Below are 23,799 nucleotides of genomic sequence, written 5' to 3' on the forward strand. Positions count from 1 at the left end.
AGAACTTTCTAGTCGACGAAAAAATGCAGTAGCATTAATCTGCCAATACACACAAATGGAAGCACTACTAACATATTCACACCCCAGTGCCATGATAGTATGTAAACTACTTGAGTATCATATTTTCAATATCCACCCTATACCACATGATGATTGCATAGATTAATCATCGTAAGCAAGCAATCAAGCATGCAGGGCCGCAATATATCATTCTAGTGCATGTAAATGAAGGCTAGAGGCACAAACCTGTGCTCATCCTCAGTCCATAGGATCCATTCCATTAGTCCTGCTCGATATATTTGGTTGACACTTTATACCCATGCCTTCCCCGTCGTCCTGCAACTACCCTTCCTCCCACCGGAACCTCCTTTCTCGATACTCCTGTTGTCACTGTACACGGGCATCGGCACCCAGCCGGCCTCAATTGCACCCACATCATCCACCAATAGTTCAGAGTGCCACTTGACCTCCTCGACTGCCCCCAACAATATCTTCTATCTTGTTCCACACGGCCTCTCCCTCCATTAGATCCACCAACACAAGCACATTCTTGAATGCCTTGTCCTTTTTTCGCATCCACCCATGAGGCTCGGACAAGGATCCAGCTGCCTTTTTCACCTCAGTAATGCAAGTTAGATTTGTTCCACATGGGCTCAGCCTTCTCTAGATCCACCATAGCCAGCGCATTCTTGAATGTCTTCTCATGCTACCACGTTCACCCTCTAGGCCCAGACCCGATTCTCAACCCCTTCTCCCCCTCAATGCCATCAGCTATGTTGTTCTAGACGGCCTCACTGTCTTGCAGATCCATCAACACCAGAGCATTATCAAGCACCATGTTCTACTCCCACATCCACCCGTTAAACCATGACCCCTCCTTAGTCACCAAGGCCGACATGTTCCCTAGCCCCAAAGAAGAAAGAGAAGAAACTAGACAACTCTACAAGATTCGTTGGGTGGCAATAAGGGTCAGAGGTTCCGCAAGATTGCGGTTGAAAAATATGGGAGAAGTAGAGGGGCGAGGGACCTAGAATTTTCATGGGTTTAGGTTGATAATTGGGCCCTTTTGATAAGAGGGAGAGGGATTCGTTGTGTGGGGGTAGATTTACAGGCACCAGGGGGACAAACTATGAAAAAATGTCAAACCTACATGCGTCCATTCTCAAATAGCAAGCAGCAATAGTGGTAGCAACACTTTTAAAAAGAAAATTACCAAAATATACTCAGCACATTTACACGGCTAATTTCGAAACTAGATAGCTCTACAGGATTTACCGAGCTACAATAGGTGTCATTGATTCCTTAGGATTGCGGAGGCTAGATATGGTATGAGAGGTGGGAGGGAGCTCGAATTGCTATGGGTTTAGGGTATTAAATTAGGGTTTCGATAACACAGGTGGGGGAGTGGAGGAGAAGACTTACGGTGCCAGCAGGACAAGCTACGCCATTCTTCATACCTACACATGTCCAGTCTCAAATAGAAAGCAACAGTAGCACATTCAAAGAGCAAATTTTCAAAATACTCAGCACATTATTACCATTAAACGAGTGGGTCAGCATAATCACCAATCAAATTGCAGCAAAGTTTAGCACCTAGACAACACAACCCACCAATAAATCTAACATCTAAGTTATACCTCTCAGAATTGCTCAATGAATGGATTTAATTAAGGTCAGATAATGGATCTCAAAATATGCTCACGCCTCCATGTAGGCAATAAAATTCCATCTAGAGCATAACTCTAATTTCCAAATACGGGTATTATTCACTAATGAGTGGTATTTTCATAGTCCTCTAACCTAAGTTTAAACTGATATATTTCACTCAAACCAAGATATCCACGCTTTCCTTTCTCCTTGTTATGATAAATGCAATTTTCATTCAATGAAAAGTGCGAATTGCACTCTCACCTCTTTCACCTACTACACATTCTAGAAAAGTGTAAGTTACACATTTTACAATCATTGTAGTTGACATTGTGTAGTTTCTTGGACTGGAATGACTCAAGATGGATCATGAAGATGGAGGCAATTGTCGACATGAACACCACATCCTGATCATAAACTACCAACTATAGATACCCCCTCTCCTTTGAATTCGAGTGCAGTAGTTTGTCTAGTTCAATATTTCTATCCAGGACCTATGAAGCAACACCATTACAATTGATAATTTTCTTCCCTAATAGGGCTTAATGCAAAATCCATGAAGAAAATGGAGCGGGGTCTCAAAGTTACACTACAAAATTTTCTCTATTTTACGATGATTCACTTGTGTTATGTATAACCTTTTTCGTCATGGAAATTCCCCAGTGACGTTTTCCAGTAGTCACCCCCACCGTCACCGAAGCGTCACCATAAAAAAGTAAAATTTTGACAGTACCATTTCTTTCAACATGCAAGATCGCATTTTAGGTAAGGAACCAATTTTTTTTACCGATGGTCGTTTCCGATGATGGCCCAGACTGTCACCTACATGAATGAAGCAGATGGATAACAGCCAGCGAAAACACTTCCAACTCCAAGACAACTAAAGCCTGACCGAAAGAACATATAAACTACAGACCTATGATTTTATGTATGTTAATCATATAAGCAAAGGAAGCTCTCCTCCCCTCCCCAACACCGCCCAGCGTGGGCGACTCAGGGGCGACCCCCTTCCTACCGGTGAAGTCCCCTCCCCTCGCTGCTCCCCCTCGCCACCACACGAGGCTCACTCCAGACAAGTCCTGGGGCATAGCCGGGGACTGCGGCAATGGGGCCTATGCTGCTCCGGTCGCGACGGAGGGCTGTGGATCTGGGACGGTTGTCCCCCGGTGAGGCCCCCCTACTTATGTGGCGTGTAGCGGGGTTGGCGTGGTGTCGGGGCTCTAGTTGGGTGGCCAACGCTGCTCCAGTGGACAGGGACCTCACATGGTTGCCCTGGCGGCTGGCGGTGCCAGATCCGGTCGTGGCTGCCCTGGCGGTTGGCGACGCCAGATCCGGCCGCTGCCCTTCGCCCCCTGTGTAGTGTGCTTCGCCCTTGTTGGATCATGGCTGTGCCGGCATGGCTGGCCAGCCCCCGGGCTGTCGGCGAATCTGGTGGTTGGGATCCAGATTGGGGGAAACTCCTGGTCAGCTCCGGCCGGCCGAGACGATGTCAACGCATGCAGGCGCCGAATTTCTTCTTGGAGACATCGGTCAAGGTCTGCCCTTCCACTCCCCACCCCATGCTCCTTGGGTGAAAACCCTAACTCAGGTGGGAGGTGGCGGCGGTGTTCTTAGCATTAGATTTTGCAATACCCGCCCTAATACCACATGATGACTGCATATATTAATCATCAGAAGCAACCAATCAAGCATATAGAGTAGCAGCACATCTTTCTAGTGAATGGAATGAAGGTTGGAGGAACGAACCTATGCTCATTGTCAATCCATAGGATCCCTTCTGGCACTCCTGCTCGATAGACATGGATGACCCCTTCTGCCCATGTCTTCCCCGACTCCACCTACACTACTGCTGCCCTTCTTTCCGCCGAAGCCTCCCTCCTCAAAACTCCGACATTGGAGTACATGGCAGTGGCACCCAGCCCACCACGATGGCGCCCACATCCTACACCAATAGCTCATACCGCTGCTTCACCTCCTCGGTTTTGTTCGCCTCAACCATGTTGGCCATGTAGTTCCAGATGGCTCCACCGTCCTCCAAATCCACCATCGCCAGCGCATTCTCCAATGCCTTGTCCTGCTCCCGCGTCCACCCTCCGGGCACAGACCTGGATTCAGACCCCTCCGTCCCATCCATGAGTCTGGCTATCTTGTTCCACAAGGACACACCCTCCTCCAGATCCATCATAACCAGCGCATTCTAAAACGCCTTGTCCTTCTCCCGCGTCGACCATTCGGGCCTAGATCCATGCCATATGTGCTTTACTAGGTTCGTTCTAGGCATCACATAAATCCACTAAGTCATAAAAGATAGTTCTGTAAACTTAGAATATTGGTTCTATAAGTAACTCCAGAATTGAATGTTTATGCTTTCCTACCTAGTTGTTATGATAAATACAATTTCCATTCAATGAAATGTGCAAATCGCACCCTTTCACCAGCTACACATTTCTAGAAAATTGTAAGTTACACTTTCTACTATCATTGTAGTTGTCTTGGATAGTTTCTTGGACTGGAATGACTCAAGATGGCTCACGAAGATGTAGGCAATTCTGGACATGAACAGTACACCCACATCGTAAACTACCAAATATAGGCACACTCTCTGCTTTAAATTCGAGGGAAGTAGTTTGACTAGTTCAATATTTCTTTCCAGGACCCATGAGCGACACCATCACAATTGATCCTTTTCTTCCCTGATTGGGCAAAGTGGCAAAATCCAAAAATAAAATGTAGGGGAGACTCAAAGTTAATGGCAAGTAAACAAAAGGAGGCTCAACTAATATATTCACACAACGGTGCCATTAGAGTAGGTTAACACCATATGATGAGTACACGGATCAAATCGAGCATCTATAGCACCAGCACAAATTTCTAGTCAGCGGAAACAAAGGCAATATCATTAATTTCCCAATACACACAAAAGGAAGCTATATACTGATGTATTCACACCAAAGTGCCATGAGAGTAGGTAAACTACAGAGCATCATATTTTCAATATCCACTATAACACCATATGGTGATTGCACAGATTAATCATCAGAAGCAACCAATCAAGCATCTAGAGAAGCATCACATCTTTCTAGTGAATGGTAACAAAGGCTGGAGGCACGAAACTATGCTCATCTTTATTCCAAATGATCCCTTTTGGCACTCTTGCTCCAAAGACTTGGATGACCCATTCTGCCCATGCCTTCCCTGTCATCCTCCTACCCTGCCTTCACCCTTCTTTCTGTCGGAGCCTCCCTCCTAGGGACTCAGGTCATTGGAGTACATGGACAGTGGCACCTGACCTACCACGTTGGCATCCCCTCCCTCCACCAATAGCTCATAGTGTTGCTTGACCCCCTCAGTTGTCTTCCCCTCAATGACGTTAGTTATCTTGTTCCACATGACTTCACCCTCATCGAGATCCACCATCGCTAGCGCATTCTCAAATGCCTTGTCCTGCTCCCGCGTTGATCCTCTGGGCCCAGAGCCGGATACAAATCCTTCTTCCCCACAACAACGCTAGGCTCTCTTGTTCCACATGGCTTTATTCTCCTCCAGATCCATCGTGCTAGTGCACTATGGAACGCCCTAGCCTGCTCCTGCATCCAACCTTCGGGCCCGAACAAGTATCATCTATGCTTTACCATGTTGATACCGGGCATAATGTAAATCCGCTAAGACATGAAAGATAGTTGTGCAAACTTAGAATTTTAGTTCTATTATTCACTCAAGAAATGAATAGCCATGCTTTCCTATATTTTTTTGCTAAGATTAAAGCAATGTCCATTCAATGAAAAGTGCAACTTGCAATCTTTCGTCGGCTACACTTAAGCAATGTAGGTTACACTTTTTACAATAATTGTAGTTGGCATTGGGTAGTTTCTCGGATTGGAACGTCTCAAGATGGATCAGGAAAAGGTAGGAAGTTGTCGATATGAACAAAACATCCTCATCATAAACTGCCAAGTCTATGCACCCTTTCTCATTTGAATTCGAGGGAAGTAGTTTGTCTAGTTCAATATATCATTCCACGACCAATGAAGCAATACCATTACAATTGATCATATTCTTCTCTGATTGTGCACAATGGCCAAATCTAGGAAGAAAATGGAGGGGAGACTCAAAGTTAACGACAAGTAAACAAAAGGATGCTCAACTAATGTATTCACACCACAAGGCCGTGAGAAGAGGTAAATAATGTGAGCATCAGATTTGCAATATCCTCCCTAATAACACCATATGATGATTACACATATCAATCATCCGAAGCAATCAATCAAGCATCTAGAGCACCAGTGTAACTTTCTCATCAACGAAAATAAATGCAACATCGGTACTTCCCCAATACACACAAAAGGTAGCTCTACTAACATATTCACCCCCTAGTTCCATCAGAGTGGGTAAACAATGCGAGCACAAGATTTGCAATATCTACCCCAATACCGTATGATATTTACATGGATTAATCATCCAAAGCAACCAATCGACCATCTAGTGAAGGAGCGCAACTTTCTAGTCAACGAAAACAAAGGCAATATCATTAATCTCCCAATACACAAAATGGAAGCTCTACTAACATATTGAAACCATAGTACCATGAGAATAGGTAAACTACATAAGCATCACATTTGCAATATCCACCCTAATACCATATGATGATTGCGTAGATTAATCATCGGAATCAAGCATCTATAGCAGCAATATATCATTCTGGTGCGTAGAAACGAAGGCTGGTGGCACAATCCTATGCTCATCCTAAGTCTAGAGGATCTGTCCCAGTACTCGACATAATTGGATGACCCCTTCTACCCATGCCATCCCCATCCTCCTCCTACCGTGCCACTGCCCTTCTTCCCGCCGGAACCTCCCTCCTCGGTACTGCTACCTCTTGAGCATGCATTGGTTTTTCCTTGAAGAGGAAAGGGTCATGCAGCAAAGTAAAGTAAGTATTTCCCTCAGTTTTTGAGAACCAAGGTATCAATCCAGTAGGAGACTACACGCAAGTCGCCTAGTACCTGCACAAACAAATAAGAACCTTGCAACCAACGCGATAAAGGGGTTGTCAATCCCTTCACGACCACTTGCAAAAGTGAGATCTGATAAAGATATTATGATAAATATTTTTGGTATTTTTGTTGTATAAATTGGAAAATAAAGATTGCAAAATAAATAGTAAACTAGAATTGTAGATCCGAAACTTATATGATGTAAAGTAGACCCGGGGGCCATAGGTTTCACTAGTGGCTTCTCTCAAGATAGCATATATTACGGTGGGTGAACAAATTACTGCCAAGCAATTGATAGAAAAGCGCATAGTTATGATGATATCTAGGCATGATCATGAACATAGGCATCACGTCTGTGTCAAGTAGACTGAAACGATTCTGCATCTACTACTATTACTCCACACATCGACCGCTATCCAGCATGCATCTAAAGTATTAAGTTCATAAGAACAGAGTAACGCATTAGGCAAGATGACATGATGTAGAGGGATAAACTCAAGCAATATGATATGAACCCCATCTTTTTATCCTTGATGGCAACAATACAATACGTGCCTTGCTGCCCCTGCTGTCACTGGGAAGGGAGACTGCAAGATTGAACCCAAAGCTAAGCACTTCTCCCATTGCGAGAAAGATCAATCTAGTAGGCCAAACCAAACTAATAATTCGAAGAGACTTGCAAAGATATCAAATCATGCATATAAGAACTCAAAGAAGAATCAAATATTGTTCATAGATAAACTTGATCATAAACCCACAATTCATCTGATCTCGGCAAACACACTGCAAAAGAATATTACATCGAATAGATCTCCAAGAACATCAAGGAGAACTTTGTATTGAGAACCAAAGAGAGAGAATAAGCCATCTAGCTAATAACTATGGACCCGAAGGTTTGCGGTAAACTACTCACACATCATCGGAGAGGCCATGGTGTTGATGTAGAAGTCCTCCGTGATCGAATCCCCCTCCGGCAGATCGGCGAAAAAGGTTCCCAGATGGGATCTCATGGGTACAGAAGGTTGCGGCGGTGGAAAACTGGTTTCGTGGCTCCCCTAGAAGTTTTCAGGACATAAGAGTATATATAGGCGAAAGAAGTAGGTCGGTGGAGCTACGAGGGACCCACAAGGGTGGGGGGAGCGCCTGCCCTCCTAGGCGCGCCGCCCTACCTCGTGGCCGCCTCGTTGCTTCCTTGACCTCCACTCCAAGTCTCCTGGATTGCGTTTGTTCCAAAAAAGATCCTCGCGAAGGTTTCATTCCCTTTGGATTCCGTTTGATATTCCTTTTCTGCGAAACACTGAAATAGGCAAAAAAACAGCAATTTGCAATGGGCCTTCAATTAATAGGTTAGTCCCAAAAATAATATAAAAGTGCATATTAAAGCCCATTAAACATCCAAAACAGATAATATAATAGCATGGAACAATAAAAAATTATAGATATGTTGGAGACGTATCAAGCATCCCCAAGCTTAATTCCTGCTCGTCCTCTAGTAGGTAAATGATAAAAATAGAATTTTTGATGTGGAATGCTACCTAACATAATTTTCAATGTAATTTTCTTTATTGTTGCATGAATATTCATATCGGAATGATTCAAGACAAAAGTTTAGTATTGACATAAAAATAATAATACTTCAAGCATACTAACCAAGCAATTATGTCTTCTCAAAATAACATGGACAAAGAAAGTTATCCCTACAAAATCATATAGTCTGGCTATGCTCTATCTTCATCACACAAAATATTTAAATCATGCACAACTCCGATGACAAGCCAAGCAATTGTTTCATACTTTCGATGTTCTCAAACTTTTTCAATCTTCACGCAATACATGAGCGTGAGCCATGGACATAGCATTATAGGTGGAATAGAATGGTGGTTGTGGAGAAGACAAAAAGGAGAAGATAGTCTCACATCAACTTGGCGTATCAACGGGCTATGGAGATGCCCATCAATAGATATTAGTGTGAGTGAGTAGGGATTTCCATGCAACAGATGCACTAGAGCTATAAGTGTATGAAAGCTCAACAAAAGAAACTAAATGGGTGTGCATCCAACTCGCTTGCTCGCGAAGACCTAGGGCATTTTAAGGAAGCCCATCATTGGAATATACAAGCCAAGTTCTATAATGAAAAATTCCCACTAGTATATGAAAGTGACAACATAAGAGACTCTCTATCATAAAGATCATGGTGCTACTTTGAAGCACAAGTGTGGAAAAAGGATAGTAGCATTGCCCCTTCTCTCTTTTTCTCTCATTTTTTATTTGGGTCTTTTTTATGGCCTCTTTTTTTTTCTTTTTTTTGTCCGGAGTCTCATCCCGACTTGTGGGGGAATCATAGTCTCCATCATCCTTTCCTCACTGGGACAATGCTCTAATAATGATGATCATCACACTTTTATTTACTTACAACTCAAGAATTACAACTCGATACTTAGAACAAAATATGACTCTATGTGAATGCCTTCGGCAGTGTACCGGGATGTGCAATGAATCAAGAGTGATATGTATGAAAGAATTATGAATGGTGGCTTTGCCACAAATACGATGTCAACTACATGATCATGCAAGGCAATATGACAATGATGAAGCGTGTCATAAATAACGGAACGGTGGAAAGTTGCATGGCAATATATCTCGGAATGGCTATGGAAATGCCATAATAGGTAGGTATGGTGGCTGTTTTAAGGAAGGTATATGGTGGGTTTATGGTACCGGCGAAAGTTGCACGGTACTAGAGAGGCTAGCAATGGTGGAAGGGTAAGAGTGCGTATAATCCATGGACTCTACATTAGTCATAAAGACCTCACATACTTATTGCAAAAATCTATTAGTTATCGAAACAAAGTACTACGCGCATGATCCTAGGGGGATAGATTGGTAGGAAAAGACCATCGCTCATCCCCGACCGCCAGTCATTAGGAAGACAATCAATAAATAAATCATGCTCCGACTTCATCACATAACGGTTCACCATACGTGCATGCTACGGGAATCACAAACTTTAACACAAGTATCTCTCAAATTCACAACTACTCAACTAGCATGACTCTAATATTACCATCTTCATATCTCAAAACAATCAGCAAGTATCAAACTTCTCATAGTATTCAATGCACTTTATATGAAAGTTTTTATTATACCCATCTTGGATGCTTATCATATTAGCACTAATTTCATAACCAAAGAAAATTACCATTCTGTTCTAAAGGACTCTCAAAATAATATAAGTGAAGCATGAGAGATCAATAATTTCTATAAAACAAAACCACCACCGTGCTCTAAAAAGATATAAGTGAAGCACTAGAGCAAAATTATCTAGCTCAAAAGATATAAGTGAAGCACATAGAGTATTCTAATAAATTCTGATTCATGTGTGTCTCTCCAAAAGGGTGTGTACAGCAAGGATGATTGTGGTAAACTAAAAATCAAAGACTCGAATCATACAAGATGCTCCAAGCAAAACACATATCATGTGGTGAATAAAAATATAGCCTCAAGTAAAGTTACCGATAGACGAAGACGAAAGAGGGGATGCCTTCCGGGGCATCCCCAAGCTTAGGCTTTTGGCTGTCCTTGAATTTTACCTTGGGGTGCCTTGGGTATCCACAAGCTTAGGCTCTTGCCACTCCTTATTCCAAAATCCATCAAATCTTTACCCAAAAACTTGAAAACATCACAACACAAAACTCAAGAGAAAATCTCATGAGCTCCGTTAGTATAAGAAAACAAACCACCACTTTAAGGTACTGTAATCAACTCATTCTTTATTTATATTGGTGTTAAACCTACTGTATTCCAACTTCTCTATGGTTCATACCCCCCGATACTAGCCATAGATTCATCAAAATAAGCAAACAACACACGAAAAACAGAATCTGTCAAAAACACAATAGTCTGTAGTAATCTGTAGGTTTTGAATACTTATGTAACTCCACAAATCCTGAGAAATTAGGACATCCTTAATAATTTGTATATTGATCTACTGCAGTTGGAATTGGTATTTTATCGCTCTCTGGTAAAAAAATGAAAAATATTCTCGTGAGCGCATACTTTCTGTTTTTTTTCAGCAAGATCAAACAACAATCATCCAAGAAGATCCTAAAGGATTTACTTGGCACAAACACTAATTAAAACATAAAAAACACAATAATAACAAAGGATAGATGATTTATTTATTACTAAACTGGAACAAAAAGCAAGGAACAAAAATAAAATTGGGTTGCCTCCCAACAAGCGCTATCGTTTAATACCCCTAGCTAGGCATAAAAACAAGGATAGACCTAAGTATTGTCATCTTTGGTATGCAGTCCATATGTGGCTCTCATAATAGATTCTTAAGGTAATTTAATTTTCTTTCTAGGAAAGTGTTCCATGCTTTTCCTTAACGGAAATTGGAATCTAATATTTCCTTCTTTCATGTCAATAATTGCACCAATCGTTCTAATGAAATGTCTACCAAGAATAATAGGATATGCAAGATTGCAATCTATATCAAGAACAATGAAATCTACGGGCACATAATTCCTATTTGCAAAAATAAGAACATTATGAATCCTTCCCATAGGTTCCTTAATGGTGGAATCCGCGAGATGCAAATTTAAAGAAAAATCATCAAATTCACGGAAACCTAACACATCACACAAAGTTTTTGGAATTGTGGAAACACTAGCACCCAAATCACATAAAGCATAGCATTCATAATCTTTAATCTTAATTTTAATAGTAGGTTCCCACTCATCATAAAGTTTTCTAGGGATAGAAACTTCTAGTTCAAGCTTTTCTTTATGGGATTGCATTAAAGCATCAACTATATGTTTAGTAAAAGCTTTGTTTTGATCATAAGCATGAGGAGAATTTAACACGGATTGCAACAAGGAAATACAATCTATCAAAGAGAAATTGTCATAATTAAATTACTTGAAATCCAAAATAGTGGGTTCATTGCTATGTAAAGTTTTGACCTCTTCAATCCCACTTTTACCAATTTTTGCATCAAGATCTAAAAACTCCGAACCATTGGGACGCCTTTTAACTAAAGTTGACTCATCTTAAGTCCCATCTTTAACAAGATTCATATTGGCAAACAAAGATTTAATAGGAGACACACCAATCAATTTTAGATCTTCATCATTATTATCATGAAAACTAGAAGAACACGCTTTCACAAAGCAATCTTTCTTAGCACGCATCCTAGCGGTTCTTTCTTTGCACTCATCAATGGAAATTCTCATGGCTTTGAGAGACTCATTGATATCATGCTTAGGTAGAATAGACCTAAGTTTCAAAGAATCAACATCAAGATAAATTCTATCCACGTTCCTAGCCAACTCATCAATCTTAAGGAATTTTTCTTCAAGAAAAGCATTGAAATTCTTTTGCGAATTCATAAACTCTTTAACACTAGTCTCAAAATCAGAGGGCATCTTATTAAAATTTCCATAAGAGTTGTTGTGGGAATTACCATAATTATTAGAGGAATTACTAGGGAACGACCTAGAATTAAAGTTTCCTCTAACGCGTTATTACCAAAGTTGTTCCTACCAACAAAATTCACATCCATAGATTGATTATTATTCTCAACGAAAGTTGACAAAGGCATATCATTAGGATCAGAAGAAACACTCTTATTAGCAAACAACTTCATAATTTCATCCATCTTTCCACTCAAAACATTAATCTCTTCTATCACATGAACTTTTTTACTAGTAGATCTTTCGGTGTGCCATTGAGAATAATTAACCATAATATTATCTAAGAGTTTAGTAGCTTCTCCTAAAGTGATTTCCATAAAAGTGCCTCCCGCGGCCGAATCTAAAAGATTTCTAGAAGCAAAATTCAATCCAGCATAAAAATTATGTATAATCATCCATAAATTCAAACCATGTGTGGGGCAATTACGTATCATTAATTTCATCATCTCCCAAGCTTGTGCAACATGCTCATGATCAAGTTGCTTAAAATTCATAATATCATTTCTAAGAGAGATGATGTTAGCGGGAGGAAAATACTTAGAGATAAAAGCATCTTTGCACTTAGTCCATGAATCAATACTATTTTTAGGCAAGGAAGAGAACCAAGTTTTAGCACAATCTCTAAGCGAAAATGGAAATAGCTTCAATTTAACAATATCATTATCCACATCTTTCTTCTTTTGCATATCACTTAAATAAACAAAGCTGTTTAGATGGGTAGCGGCATCTTCACTAGGAAGGCCAGCAAATTGATCTTCCATGACAAGATTCAGCAAAGCAATATTAATTTCACAAGATTCAGCATCGGTAAGAGGAGCAATCAGAGTGCTAATAAATCATTGTTGCTGGTATTGGAGAAGTCACATATTTAGTATTATCTTGAGCCATCGTGACAAACAATCAATCCAACACAATCACACAAGAGGCAAGCGAAAGGAGGCGAACGGAAAAAGGGCGAACGGAAAAGAGGCGGATAAAACAACAAAGGTGAAGTGGGGGAGAGGAAAACAAGAGGCAAATGGAAAATAATGTAATGCGAGGGATAAGAGTTTGGTACTTGGTATGTCTTGGCTTGAGTGTAGATCTCCCCGGTAATGGCGCCAGAAATCCTTCTTGCTACCTCTTGAGCATGTGTTGGTTTTTCCTTGAAGAGGAAAGGGTGATGCAGCAAAGTGGCATAAGTATTTCCCTCGGTTTTCGAGGATCAAGGTATCAATCCAGTAGGAGACTACACGCAAGTCGCCTAGTACCTGCACAAACAAATAAGAACCTTGCAACCAACGAGATAAAGGGTTTGTCAATCCCTTCACGGCCACTTGCAAAAGTGAGATTTGATAAAGATAATAAGATAAATATTTTTGGTATTTTTGTTGTATATATTGGAAAATAAAGATTGCAAAATAAATAGTAAACTAGAATTGTAGATCGGAAACTTATATGATGTAAAGTATACCCCGGGGCATAGGTTTCATTAGTGGCTTCTCTCAAGATAGCATATATTACGGTGGGTGAGCAAATTACTGCCGAGCATTTGATAGAAAAGCGCATAGTTATGATGATATCTAGGCATGATCATGAACATAGGCATCACGTCCGTGTCAAGTAGACAGAAACGATTCTGCATCTACTACTATTACTCCACACATCGACCGCTATCCAGCATGCATCTAGAGTATTAAGTTCATAAGAACAGAGTAATGCATTAGGCAAGATGACATGATGTAGAGGGATAAACTCAAGAAATATGATATAAACCCCATCTTTTTATCCTCGATGGTAAAAATACAATACGTGCCTTGCTGCCCCTGCTGTCACTGGGAAAGGACACCGCACGATTGAACCCAAAGCTAAGCACTTCTCCCATTGCAAGAAAGATCAATCTCGTACGCCAAACCAAACTGATTATTCGAAGAGACTTGCAAAGATATCAAATCATGCATATAAGAATTCAGAGAAGAATCAAATATTGTTCATAGATAAACTTGATCATAAACCCACAATTCATCGGATCTCGGCAAACACACCACAAAAGAATGTTACATCGAATAGATCTCCAAGAACATCGAGGAGAACTTTGTATTGAGAACCAAAGAGAGAGAAGAAGCCATCTAGATAATAACTATGGACCCGAAGGTCTGTGGTAAACTACTCACACATCATCGGAGAGGCTATGGTGTTGATGTAGAAGCCCTCCGTGATCGAATCCCCCTCCGGCAGATCGCCAGAAAAGGTCCCAGATGGGATCTCACGGGTACAGAAGGTTGCGGCGGTGGAAAAGTGGTTTCGTGGCTCCCTGGATGTTTTCAGGGTATAAGAGTATATATAGGCGAAAGAAGTAGGTCGGTGGAGCTACGAGGGGCCCACGAGGGTGGGGGGCGCGCCTGCCCCCTCGGCACGCCGCCCTACCTCGTGGCCGCCTCGTTGCTTCCTTGACCTCTACTCCTAGTCTCCTGGATTGCGTTTGTTCCAAAAAAGATCCTCGCGAAGGTTTCATTCCCTTTGGATTCTGTTTGATTTTCCTTTTTTGCGAAACACTGAAATAGGCAAAAAACAACAATTTGCACTGGGCCTTCGGTTAATAGGTTAGTCCCAAAAATAATATAAAAGTGCATATTAGAGCCCATTAAACATTGGAGACGTATACAAAATGATAGACGTATCAGGTACGTTGGAGACGTATCAGGTACGTTGGAGACGTATCAGGTACTCCCAGCGTCACTGTACATGGGCAGTGACACCTAGCCACCCTCGATCGCACCCACATCCTCCACCAAATGTTCATAGTGACGCTTGAACTCCTCGGCTTTCTTATCGTGAACAATACCCTCTATCTTGTTCCACACGGCCTCACCCTCCACTAGACCCACCAACACACCTACATTCTCGAATGCCTTGTCCATCTCCCGCGACCACTCTCGAGGACTGGACCTGGATACAGACCTCCTTTTCAACTCAATAATGTTGGTTATATTTGTTCAACACGGGTTCACCCTCTTCCAAATCCACCATATCCAGGGCATTTCCAAACGCCTTATCGTGCTCGCCCATCCACCCTCCAGGCCCTGACCCGGATCTCGACCCTTCTTTCCCTCAACGGCATCGACTATGTTGTTCCACACGGCCTCACCGTCCTCTAGATCTAGCAAGAGCAAATCATTCATGAACAACATGTCCTACTCCCACATCCACCATTCGGACTGGGGCCCGGAACCCTCCTCAGTCACAATGACCGACATGTTCCCCGGTCCCGAAGAAGAAAGAGAAAAAACTAGAAAACTCTATAAGATTCCCTGGGGAGAAATAGGGGTGAGAGGTTCCACAGCATTGCAGTGGCGAAATATGGGGAAATGATAGGGTTGAGGGGCCTGGAATTCCTGCAGGTTTCGGCTGAAAATTGGGGCTGTTTTGACAAGAGAAAGAGGGCATGGTAGTCAAGGAGTAGATTCTACGGGCGCGACCGGGAAAACTTTGACGAGACGTCAAACCTACACATGTATATTCTCAAATGGAAGCAGCATTTGTGTTAGAAGCACATTTAAAAAGGAAATTTCCAAAATGTAATCAGCACATATAAAGAGCAAATGTCTAAACTAGATAGCTCTACATGATTCCCCAAGTAGCAATAGGGGTCATAGGTTCCTTAGGACTTTGGAGGTTAGATATGGGATGAGAGGGGGAGGGGGACTCGAATTGCGGTGGGTTTCGGATAATTAATTTTGGGTTTTCGATAAGAGAGGTCGGGGAGCGGAAGAGAAGATTTACGAGCGCCAATATTGGACAAACTACAACAATTGTCAAACCAACACATGTCCAGTCTAGAATCAAAAAAAGCAGTAGCACATTTATAGAGCTAATTTTAAAAATACTCAGCACATTATGACCATTAAATGAGTGGGTTAGCATAATCGCCAATCAAATAGCAGCGATGTTTTAGCAACTAGCTAACCTAACCCGCCAATCAATCTAACAACTAAGTAGTACTGCTCAAAATTGCTCCATGAACGGATTTAAGGTGAGACAATGGAGCTCAAAATGTGATCACAAATCCGTGTAGACAATAAAATTACATGTAGAGCACTTTTTCCACATTCTAGAAAAGTGTAAGTTACACTTTTTACAATGATTGTAGTTGGCATTGTGTTGTTTCTTGGACTGGAATGAATCAAGATGGATCAAGAAGATGCAGGCAGTTGTCGACATGAAAACCACATCCTCATCATAAACTACCAAGTATAGGCAACCTCTATCCCTTGAATTCGAGGGTAGTAGATTGTCTAGTTCAATATTTCTTACCTGGGCCCATGAAGCAACACCAATAAAAAGGATATTTTTCTTCCATGATAGGGCACAATTCCCAAATCTCGGAAGGAAATTGAGGGTAGTCTCGAAGTTAACGGCGAGTAAACAAAAGGTGGCTCAACTAATGTATTCACACCATGGTGTCATGAAAGTAGGTAAGAAACACGAGCATCAGATTTGCAATATCCTACCTAACACCATATGACAGTTTCACGGATCAATCATTCGAAGCAACCAATGAAGCATCTAGAGCACCGGTGCAACTTTCTCATTAATGGAAACAAAGGCAATAACATTAATTTCCCAATACACACAAAAATATGCTCTATTGACGTATTCACACCCGAGTGCCATGGGAGTAGGTAAACTATGTGAGCACAAGAATTGCAAGATCCTCCCTAATACTATATGACATTTACAAATATTAATCGTCCGAAGATACTAATCTAGCATCTAGAGCAAGTGCACAATTTTTTGGTCAATGAAAACATAGGTAAGAGCATTAATCTCCAATAGACACCAATGGGAGCTCTACTAACATATTCACACCCAGTGCCATGAGAGAGTAGGTAAACTAAGCATCAAATTTGCAATATCCAACCCAATACTATATGGCGTTTACACAGATTAAGCATCCGAAGTAACTAATCAAGCATTTAGAGCACGAGCCCAACTTTCTGGTCGACGAAAACTAAGGCAATAGCATTAATCTGCCAATACACACAAATGGAAGCACTACTAACATATTCACACCTTTACACAGCTAATTTCCAAACTAGATAGTTCTACAGGATTTACCGAGCTACAATAGGGGGGGGGGGTCATAGGTTCCTTAGGATTGCGGAGGCTAGATATGGGGTGAGAGGTGGGAGGGAGCTCGAATTGATGTGGGTTTAGGGTATTAAATTAGGGGGTTTCAATAACACAAGTGGGGGAGTGGAGGAGCAGATTTACAGTGCCAGCAGGACAAGCTACGACAGTCTTCATACCTACACACGTCCAGTCTCAAATAGAAAGAAGCAGTAGCACATTTAAAGAGCAAATTTTCAAAATACTCAACACATTACTACCATTAAAACGAGTGGGTCAGTATAATCACCAATCAAATAGCAGCAATGTTTAGCACCTAGCCAACACAACCCACCAATCAATCTAACATCTAAGTAATACCACTCAGAATTGCTCAATGAACGGATTTAAGGTGAGACAATGGAGCTCAAAATATGCTCACGCCTCCATGTAGACAATAAAATTCCATGTAGAGCATAACCCTAATTTCCAAATATGGGTGTTATTCACTAATGAGTGTTACTTTCATACTCCTATAACCTATGTTTAAACTAATATATTTCACTCAAACCGAGATATCCACGCTTTCCTATCTCGTTGTTAAGATAAATACAATTTCCATTCAATGAAAAGTGTAAATTTTATTCTCACCTCTTTCACCTACTACACATTCTAGAAAAGTGTAAGTTACACATTTTACACTCATTGTAGTTGACATTGTGTAGTTTCTTGGACTGGAATGACTCAAGATGGATTATGAAGATGGAGGCAGTTGTCGACATGAACACCACATCCTCATCATAAACTACCAAGTATAGGTACCCCCTCTCCTTTGAATTCGACGCAGTAGTTTGTCTAGTTCAATATTTCTATCCAGGACCTATGAAGCAATACCATTACAATTGATAATTTTCTTCCGTAATAGGGCATAATGCCAAAATCCATGAAGAAAATGGAGCGGAGCCTCAAAGTTACACTACAAAATTTACTCTATTTTGCGATGATTCACTTGTGTTACGTATAACCTTTTTCGTCATCGAAATACCCCGTTGACGTTTTCTAGCCATCACCCCTACCGTCACCGAAGCGTCATCATAAAAAAGTAAAATTTTGACGGTACCATTTCTTTCAACACGCAAGATCTCATTTTAGGTAAGGAACCAATTTTTTTTTACCGATGGCCGTTTCTGCTGATGGCCCATACTGTCACCTACATGAACGAAGCAGATGTATAATAGCCAACGAAAACATTTCCAACTCCACAAAACTGTGATTTTATGTATGTTAATCATATAGGCAAAGGAAACTCTCCTCCCCCCAGCGCCGCCACGCGTGGGCGACTCGGGGGCGACCCCCTTCCTGCCGGCGAAGTCCCCTCCCCTCCCTCCTCCCCCCTTGCCGCCGCACGAGGCTCGCGCCAGACAAGGCCCGTGGCGCAGCCGGGGACTGCGGCGGCGGGGCCTATCCTGCTCCGGTCGCGCCGGAGGGCTCTGGATCTGGGACGGTGGTCCTCTGGCGAGCCCCCCTGCTCATGCGGCGTGCAGCGGAGTTGGCGTGGTGTCGGGGCTCTGGTTGGGTGGCCAACGCTGCTCCGGTGGAGTGGGACCTCGCATGGTTGCCCTGGCACGTGCTCCCAGCCTTCCCATTTTGCCATGACTCCGGAATGACGTGCTGAAGGCCTGGAGCTGCGGTGTAGGCGTGTAGCTGCGTGCCGGCGTGCTCGAGCTCAGGGGTCGCCATGGCGTGGAGCTCCGGCGGCGACTAGCGTTGCATGCGGGAGCTACTGGTGGCTCGAGCCTGGAACAAGGGAGGAGAACGAGAACGACTGGACGTGTGCCTCGCCAGCCTTGTTGCATTTACATGGCCTAATGGACTTTCTTTTCTTCCTTTTTTGACTGGGTTGTGGTAATGACTAGTACTAAAAAAAAGCCAATTTTGGAGGGCAGGCATGAGGTCATCCAAGCATGCCCCTTAGATTCACTGTTGATTGGGCATGTAAGAGCTACTCCAACGCGCCGATCAAAACTGTCCGTGCATGCCTGCTTGGGTCAAAATAGATATAAAAATCAGTCCAACGCGGCGACCTAAATGGACAAGCATCCACTTTTTATCCGCGCGACCCATTTCAGACCCAAAAATGGGCCATGTCGGCACGAACACAAAACGGACGCCCGCGATGCCCGCACTTGTCCTCCCCTGACCCTTACATCGGTGGTACATTGGCCATTCCCTGTTCCTCCCATCAACAGCCAGCACACCCGGCCATGCCACCCGTCGCCGCTACCCAGTTCCGGTGCCCGGGCCAGCCGTCCGCACCCACATACCTCCCCCAGCAGGACACCACCTCCCAATGGCCACATACTCCGGCGTTTGGTAGACCGTCTTCACAGCTGCCGCATCCCGATGTCAATGCCACGGACCACAATACTCTCGCCCCCCTCGCCGCCTGCCTGCAGCACTCAAGCGTGACAACCTTGCTCTCTGGACACCGCCATGCTCGCTAGACGCCGACAAACCTGCTACCTGGTCTCGGCGAGGCGCGAGGACAAAAATGCGTTTGTGCATGCACGCCCGACCCAAAACGCAGAAGAGTGAAGTGCATCATAGGTCCTCGAACTATTTTAGAGGTGTCACGTAGGTCCTCGAACTATGAAAATCGTCATCCATGTCCTCAAAGTGCAATATGTGTGTTATCCTGGTCCTCGAACTATTTCAAAGGTGTCATATAGGTCCTTGAACTATTTCGAAGGTGTCACATATATACACACTTATTACAGTTCAAGGATTTTTGAGGACCTAGATGACACTTTTCATAGTTTGAGGACCTACATGACACCTTCGAAATAGTTTGAGGACCTAGAATGCATTTTACTCAAACGGGACGAAAAGCGGACAAAACGCGCGTCCATTTGGGTCTGCGTGTTGGAGTTGCTCTAAGGGTGAATGCTGATACCGGCAATGCACTACAAGCCACCCTTTCCTATCTTACTCCAAAGATACGTGCAATTTTCGTTCAGTGGAAAGTGCAGAAAAGTGTAAAATCTTGGTCAACCTATAATTAACAAAATCGAGTAAGATATGCATCTCTTTCTATGCTACTTCATGGGTTTCCTTCTGTGTTGACCAAGGATCCTTGAATAGGTGCATAAATATGAAGCTAAAATTTACTTTGGTCCACTGCAGTTTTCATATCAGCATAAGTGTGCTTGTGTGCTAATTCCCAATATTTTCCAGACAATTTGAATGACTCTTCTACTATGTCGTCCTCCAATGACAAATGACACGTTTGTCATTGTGTTTGGACCTTCAAACACACCAAGGAGCCACCGTTTAAAACTTTGACAAAAATAGAGAAGACAGAAAAACCATGACGTAGGTCACGCGACTACGCCTTGAGAGTGGTGCCAGCAAGTATAGAACCAACCACCGGACAAGATAAACATACCTCTTCGTACGTATGATGTTTTTTAGAGCAAGCTGTGTTGCCTCTCCGAAGTTTAATTGAACAAATGACATGAAAGTTCCCGAAAAAGCGGTGGAGATCGACTTGGCAGGGTGTTATAGCAAGCCGTGCTTTGCTCCTACCAGCAGGGGCGAAGCCGGGATTTGAATATAGGGAGGGCAAGTGATGACAATCAAAAGTGTAGTACTACAGTACGATATATCAACCAGAAGTAGTGTATCAACATATGTTTGGAAAAATATAAGTAATATCAAATCATCTCAAATACTTAGACTCATAGTACTAGTTTCTGAAAAAAATATTTAAAACTTGCCATACTTTGTTTGGCCTTTTTTAAACAAAAATATAGCTCTACTGTCACTATTACCAATGTCTAGATCCAAATTTTTCGTACTAGCATAAATTTGAGATTGAGGCAACTAGCGTGAAAAATTATCTTTGTTTTCCAACTAACAAAGTATACAGCCAAACAAAAGCAAAAGGGGGTTACATCATCCTAGCAAAATTCTGTATATATAGGATAATACTGTGTATGTACCTTGCCTAACTATCTGGTTGTGTGTGGGCGTACGCAAGCGGCCAAGGGCGATCAGCGGCAGCCGCCGTATTCGCGGGGTACTCGGCTGCCTCGACAAGCCAGCAATCAAGTCCATGGTCAGCGACTTGGGGCCGGCGGCAGACGTCCTAGCGTCCTGGCGGCGAGATAGATGGATCTATCAATCTGTTCGTGAGGCAAGAACAGACCTAACGAACGACCAGGAGTCCACGATCTGTCGTCTATATATATATATGTGGGCATCAGGTCAGGTAGATGGGCTCTTTTTGTTGCATCCTGGGCTTTGGTGTGTGCAAAACTACGTGACTATGGGCTTAAATAACAAAAGTAGGCAGTAATCTCCGGCCATTAGCGCATACACACGCACGTATTAGTACTGGAACCTACTGTATTTCTTTGAGGGGGGCCGATCGTTATCTAGCCCCTGCTCGCGTCTCCGCCCCTGCCTACCAGGACTGAATAATCATGGTATCTCACGGTTGTTTCCCACTCTAGACTCCTCTATTCTCGCGTGGTGTTCCTCGGAGTAATGAGGAGGTCATCTATGTGGTCTTAGAATGGCAAACGGTACTATTATTTTATTTGTGCACCTTCAAATACGCTGGTAGCCACTATTGATGAATTGTTGATTTTCTTGGTCGTACCTGTAACCAATCAAAATCAAGCCAATGATCCCACATGGTAGCCCGCACATTTCGCGGCCGCATCAGACTGTCACAGATAGTAAACACCTATTTCTAAGCCATTGCAGGTGCAAAGATGACAAGAAAATCTTAGTCTTATGACTATACATGAGGATGAGTACGTTATTAATCGAGAAATAACTAGTACAGTATATTTAAGTGGACCGAGTCATAGTCAGTCTGGTATATTCAAATGCAAAAGCTGGTGAACCAGCTTGCCGTCTGCATGCATTATTTGGGTGCATGCATGTTCCTGGCCAGGCTAGGCCATTGGTCAGACGCGCGGGCGCAACAAACCTTTCCAATTTTTTCTTTCAATAATAATGACCGGAAGACTGGCCAGAGAATATGCAGTCTGGCACCAAATGGCGAAAATTAATAGATTCCGTGGAAGGCTTCCTTGACTTGTCATACACTCCTCTATATACGGTGGTGCCGTGGTGGGTTGGTGAAGGCGACATTCACCCAGACCAAGAGAGAGATCCAGGACTTGGCCGGCCGGCCGGCCGGAGATCGAGAAGGAGGAGGAGACATGGTGCGCGGGAAGCTGGAGGTGCTGCTCGTCTCCGCCAAGGGCCTCGACGACTCCGATTTCTTCAGTAAGTAACTGTCGGACCTATCTGCCTGCGTCGGCGCGTCGCCGTCCGTCATGCAGATCATCATCAGACCTTCATCCCTTTCTTGTCGTGCTCCTTGGTGTGTTTGTCCATCTCTGCTGCTGCTGTCAATTATGTAGATAGTATACCTATGTAGCTGACCGCGGTTCATTCAGTCACTGCTGAAGTGCTGAATCTGTCTCTGCGTGCGTGTTCTTCTTCTTCCTCCCGCCAGAGGATTGAATATGGGACAAGGATCTGCACCGATCGTCAAAATTAAGCACCTGATTATCATGTTGTCCTGTTGAGGAATTAATGTTTAGTTCGTCGGCGTCTGCTTGATCTTCATGGCTAGATCTCCGATCTGATTGCTCAACTGCTGTGGATCAGATAGCATGGACCCGTACGTGATCCTCACCTGCCGCAGCCACGAGCAGAAAAGCACCGTCGCATCAGGTATATGCATCCACCTATGCATAGATCGTCCATAAGAAATCACTGTCATCTCCTCTCGTCGGAAATTCACTCGTCCTGGTGGAACCTACTTATTACAGGAGCAGGGAGCGAGCCTGAGTGGAACGAGACCTTCTTCTTCGCCGTCTCCGGCGACGCTCCGGAGCTCAGGGTCAAGATCATGGACAGTGACGCCCTCTCGGCCGACGACCTCGTCGGAGAAGCATGGCAAGTACCACACAAACACACCTCCTGTACTCTCGGATCCAAGCTGGCACATTATTATTCCTGCAGAGATTCAGAACACCAGTTTCAGCTGCGGGTTCTGAACTTTAACTGAATTTTCTTCAGTATCCCGCTGGAGGCTGTGCTCCAGGAGGGCAGCCTGCCGCCGGCCGTGCACCGGGTCGTCAAGGACGAGGAGTACCGCGGGGAGATCAAGATCGCGCTCACCTTCACCCCGGCAGAGGTAATCGAACATATCCCTACATGTTTGCCCTTGGCGCATCGTCGGGGCCGCCATGATCTGAGTCTGACTGCAATTCTGTCGTCTGCAGGAAAACGAGGAGGAGGAGAGCTACGGCGGCTGGAATCAGTCCACCTGAAAAAGGCTGGCGAGCCAGCAAGATGGTGCTGTATGTCTGTCATAATGGATAACTGCTTTGGATCTCCTTGATGTGTGTGACAGACAGGGCATTCATCAGAAAAACGAGTAAAAATAGGGGAAATATGTATCGATGCATCAAGTACTAATCAAGCAACTCACCGCATCATTTTGTAATGCACATCAATCAACAATGCTTAAGCAATTCATAATGGATAGAAAGGCTTTCGATCTCCTT

The 23,799-nt window shown here is 43.2% G+C and overlaps 1 protein-coding gene and 1 pseudogene across 1 annotated transcript; one reads left to right on the forward strand and one right to left on the reverse strand.

The window, feature by feature from the left end:
- Positions 1-4,726: 4,726 nt before the first annotated feature.
- Positions 4,727-15,354, reverse strand: LOC119358418 (annotated as a pseudogene).
- Positions 15,355-22,329: 6,975 nt separating this feature from the next.
- Positions 22,330-23,796, forward strand: LOC119357168 (elicitor-responsive protein 3-like). The gene is made up of 5 exons (XM_037624153.1): positions 22,330-22,507; positions 22,895-22,960; positions 23,059-23,185; positions 23,309-23,426; positions 23,515-23,796. The coding sequence occupies exons 1-5, from the start codon at positions 22,441-22,443 to the stop codon at positions 23,560-23,562; spliced, it is 426 nt and encodes a 141-aa protein (XP_037480050.1). The 5' UTR covers positions 22,330-22,440; the 3' UTR covers positions 23,563-23,796.
- The last annotated feature ends 3 nt before the right edge of the window (positions 23,797-23,799 follow it).

The sequence above is a fragment of the Triticum dicoccoides genome, chromosome 2A, assembly GCF_002162155.2.
Source record: "Triticum dicoccoides isolate Atlit2015 ecotype Zavitan chromosome 2A, WEW_v2.0, whole genome shotgun sequence".
In the NCBI taxonomy this organism is placed as follows: Eukaryota; Viridiplantae; Streptophyta; class Magnoliopsida; order Poales; family Poaceae; genus Triticum; species Triticum dicoccoides.

What these genes read in the sequence shown, in the direction of transcription:
- LOC119357168 (XM_037624153.1), top strand. Translation starts at nt 22,441, where the DNA reads ATGGTGCGCGGGAAGCTGGAGGTGCTGCTCGTCTCCGCCAAGGGCCTC. An exon ending in CGACGACTCCGATTTCTTCA is followed by an intron (nt 22,508 to 22,894) that starts GTAAGTAACTGT and finishes GCTGTGGATCAG; the next exon opens with ATAGCATGGACCCGTACGTG. An exon ending in GACCTCGTCGGAGAAGCATG is followed by an intron (nt 23,186 to 23,308) that starts GCAAGTACCACA and finishes AATTTTCTTCAG; the next exon opens with TATCCCGCTGGAGGCTGTGC.